This window comes from Drosophila suzukii, chromosome 2R (genome assembly GCF_043229965.1).
Source record: "Drosophila suzukii chromosome 2R, CBGP_Dsuzu_IsoJpt1.0, whole genome shotgun sequence".
Classification (NCBI taxonomy): Eukaryota; Metazoa; Arthropoda; class Insecta; order Diptera; family Drosophilidae; genus Drosophila; species Drosophila suzukii.
Genome location: NC_092081.1, coordinates 4,554,121 through 4,557,935, shown reverse-complemented (window position 1 = coordinate 4,557,935; position 3,815 = coordinate 4,554,121). Strand labels below are relative to the sequence as shown.

The 3,815-nt window shown below is 44.1% G+C and overlaps 1 protein-coding gene across 1 annotated transcript; it reads left to right on the top strand.

Annotated features, from left to right (window-relative positions):
* Window positions 1-224: 224 nt before the first annotated feature.
* On the top strand, window positions 225-2,362 carry Cyp6a14 (Cytochrome P450 6a14). Its single transcript, XM_017087432.4, has 2 exons — window positions 225-1,694; window positions 1,752-2,362. The coding sequence occupies exons 1-2, from the start codon at window positions 581-583 to the stop codon at window positions 2,165-2,167; spliced, it is 1,530 nt and encodes a 509-aa protein (XP_016942921.3). The 5' UTR covers window positions 225-580; the 3' UTR covers window positions 2,168-2,362.
* The last annotated feature ends 1,453 nt before the right edge of the window (window positions 2,363-3,815 follow it).

Sequence of the window (3,815 nt, the reverse complement as noted above, 5' to 3'; positions counted from 1 at the left end):
ACTTAACAAGTTTTTAGACTGAATTTCTTATTGTATGGCCTTGAAGTCCACAACGAAGTTCAGACTCTATTTTAGGTAATGTAGTCCATGCTTCCTTAAACCTTTAAATTTTTTTCTGAGTGTATTTGAGAGGGTTGAAGCTCTCTGAAGTGTTAAAAAGCTCTACAGAAATCTATAATCATCGTGCTTCGATGCAAATTTACCAGTTCTCTCAGAATGCTGATCCAGTGAAGTCGGGGATACGATAACATTTACCCATTCGGTGAAATTGCCATGCTGATTTTCAAAGTTGGCGACTTTTGGTTGTAATTGTTTAACTAACAAAATAATTATTTATCAATGGCTTTTGGAACTCGTTTTTACCGATCTATTTATATTTAAAAGCTTAAACCTTGCTTGCTGTGTATCCGAGATTGTTTGTCGTTTTAAAAAGTCACCATTAGTGCAATCTTTTATGTTTTCAGATAGATAAGGCCTCGTTAAAAGCTCGATTAAGGTATAAAAAGGTGAAATAAGCTGCTAAACGAGCAGTGCCACTAGAGATTTTATCGAGAACTAAGTGAAAAAGTAACTGCTCGCAATGCTGTTCACTATTGCTCTACTGGGCCTACTTTTGGCCTTGGCCTACCATTTTTACATGAAAACCTTCACCTATTGGGAACGAAAAGGAGTTCCTTACGAGAAACCTTTGCCGCTAATTGGTAATATGAAGGGAATCGGTTCCAAGTACCATTTCCGGGATATCAACCAGAGGATTTACGATCAGTTCAAGGGAAAGGCCCCTTTCGCTGGAATGTACACGTTCATTAGGCGCACCGCCCTGATCACTGATCTAGACCTCATTAAGCAGGTTATGATTAAGGACTTCAACTACTTTCAAGACCGTGGCGGATTCAGTAATCCCCGAGACGATCCCTTGACGGGTCACCTCTTCTCCCTCGAGGGTGACGAGTGGCGATCGATGAGGCACAAGCTTTCTCCGGTTTTCACTTCCGGAAAGATGAAGCTCATGACGGAAGTGATTGTGGAGGTGGGTCAACGCCTGGGCGATGCCATGGACAAGGCAGTGAAGGAGGCCAAAGTGGACGATGGCAATGTGGAGATCAAGGACCTCTGTGCACGATTCACCACGGATGTCATTGGATCGTGTGCCTTTGGGCTGGAGTGTCACAGTCTTCAGGATCCTAACGCAGAGTTCCGGCAGAAGGGTCGTGATATTTTCACAAAACGTCGTCATTCCCAGATAGTGGAAGCATTTCTCACTACCAACGCCAAGTTAGCTAAGCTGTTAAGGATGAAGGTACTTCCTAATGATATAACCGACTTCTTCTTGTCGGCGGTAAAGAACACCGTCGATTATCGCCTCAAAAATGGCATAAAACGGAACGACTTCATTGATCAGTTGATAGAGATTCGCGCCGAGGACCCAGAAGCGGCTAGAAAGGGTAAGGGTATCGATCTTTCCAAAGGACTGACCCTGGAGCAAATGGCTGCCCAGGCCTTCGTGTTCTTCGTGGCTGGATTCGAGACCTCTTCCAGCACTATGTCCTATTGCCTGTACGAACTGGCCTTGCAGCCGGAGATTCAGCAGAGGGTGAGGGATGAGATAGAAAGTGTGCTCGCCAATGAGGAAGGAGGGAAGCTTAACTACGACGCCCTGGGCCGAATGTCTTACTTAGATCAGGTGGTGGCCGGTAAGTACGAAATTTCGGATCTAATATAAATGAGTCTAAGCAGATTATTTATTTCAGAAACCCTTCGCAAACACCCCCTTCTCCCCCATCTCATCAGAGAGTGCAATAGGGAGTACAAAGTTCCCAACACAGATATTGTGCTCGACAAGGGCGTCAGTGCCTTGATCCCCGTTCACAATATTCACCACGACCCTGAGATATATCCCGAGCCGGAAAGGTTCGATCCCAGTCGCTTTGATCCGGAGGAAGTCAAGTCCCGTCACCCGATGGCTTATTTGCCCTTTGGCGATGGACCCCGCAATTGCATTGGTCTTCGGTTTGGAAAGGTTCAGGCGAAGGTTGGCCTCGTATCGCTGCTTCGTCGTTTCAAATTTTCCGCTTCAAATCGCACTGAAGTTCCTTTGATTTTCACAAAGAAATCTTTTCTTTTGGGCACGGAAAATGGCATTTACCTGAAAGTGGAAAGCATTTGAATTTTAATTAATGTATACAACATAATGGGAAAGTTTAGTCATAAAAGCAAAGGCTGGGTAAAATAAGTTAAACATAGATTAAGTCGATACTTACAGGGAATTTATAAGGGCGTATTAATTAATTACAAATTTTATCAAAGATTTTACCGTGAACGAAACTTTTGTAAATCAGATTAAAAACCAATTAAATTTGTATTTGCGAAATTTATTAGTTTGGTCTACAGCCAGTTCTTAACTGATGAAAACTTTTTAGCTAGCATAACCGTCCCAACTGTATTGGCGATTGTTTATAGAGTTGCCTCTGGCAGCTAGTATAAAATACAACAAATTAAATCAGTTCTACTGCGAAAAGCTTTCCACCACATATATATCGGATTGGGAGACGATGCTTTCGCGGAGTTGGTCTTACCATTACTTTGAAAACAAACGGCTAAAAGAATAACAAAGTATTCTCCCGCTAATCTGGAGGCAAAATCCGGCTAAAACTTTTCCGTGACTCGCCCACTAATTTGCTCATTTCTCATGCGTTACTTGCCAGCTGCTAACCAAGTACGACTGTTTTGACAGAATTGCATGTGCTATGCAATATGTTCGCCATTCGCGGTGGGAGTTCCCCATATCCCAGAATCCTTTCTCCATTCTCCAGCCAAGCAGAAGTTTTTGCCACGGCACTTTTTGATAGTGCAGTCACGCCACGGAATCCTTGGGGCAATGGAACGGAGCAAGACAAAAAACTTGGAGCTGCAAAACAAATGGAATAATTAGCCGGAATAAGATGAACTTGCTCACGGCAACAGGAAAACTCACCGACCGAAGACAGGTGCAGTGGAATAACTGGTTTTCGTATTCCCCAGATAAACCAATACCCAGCCATTTGTATCTGTTTCCAGCTCTCTGTTTTTGTAGCTTTAAGGAGGGAAATGGTATCGAATGCCTTCGGAATCCCCACTGAATGACCGCCGGGCGAAACTAAAAACAAAAACAGAATTGGTTACAGTAAAGAAGTGTAAAGTAAGACAAAGACCACGGGCTCTCAGTGTCCAGTATCCAGTATCCACTATCCAGTGTCCAGTATCGCCTGATTGGATCGGGGGGTGTTTCTGGGCGGCTGTATCTTGGCGTCTTTGTGTTTATAGGACCCTGGCCAACTGACTGGATTGCCATTGATTTTCGCTCAATTGGCGGCGTTGTCTATTCGGAAAACAGCTGCCGTGATGAGGCGGAAAAAACAATATCGCATGCCTCCATGGCCGCTTTTCGCACTTCTTTTTTGTGCCAGCCATAATTCATTTAGGCCAAATTCCTCTTACTTTCGCATAGACAATTTGAGTCAATGCCCTGTCGATGCCATGATGCCTCATCATCTTCGGCGGACGAGGCCACGCATCTCGCCCATGCCTGTGTTCCTATTATTATGTTATTTACATTTATTATTGATTGATAACAAATTGGTAAGCATTGACTAACGAGCGCACATTGTGGCCAAAAGGTCAAAGTGTCGGGATCCACCTTCGCACCTTCCTGGCAGCTCGAAAGTCCGGCTGGTGCACGTAATTATGTGAACTTTTCCGGAAGGTGAGGTGTATCTGCAAATCCATTCGTTTCGGGTCGCTGGGTCACGTCTTTTTGTGGTGCCAGGTTAAAAGGT

Coding starts and splice junctions, on each gene's coding strand:
- Cyp6a14 (XM_017087432.4), top strand. CDS start 581: ATGCTGTTCACTATTGCTCTACTGGGCCTACTTTTGGCCTTGGCCTAC. Junction 1,695..1,751: donor CTTAGATCAGGTGGTGGCCG/GTAAGTACGAAA, acceptor TATTTATTTCAG/AAACCCTTCGCAAACACCCC.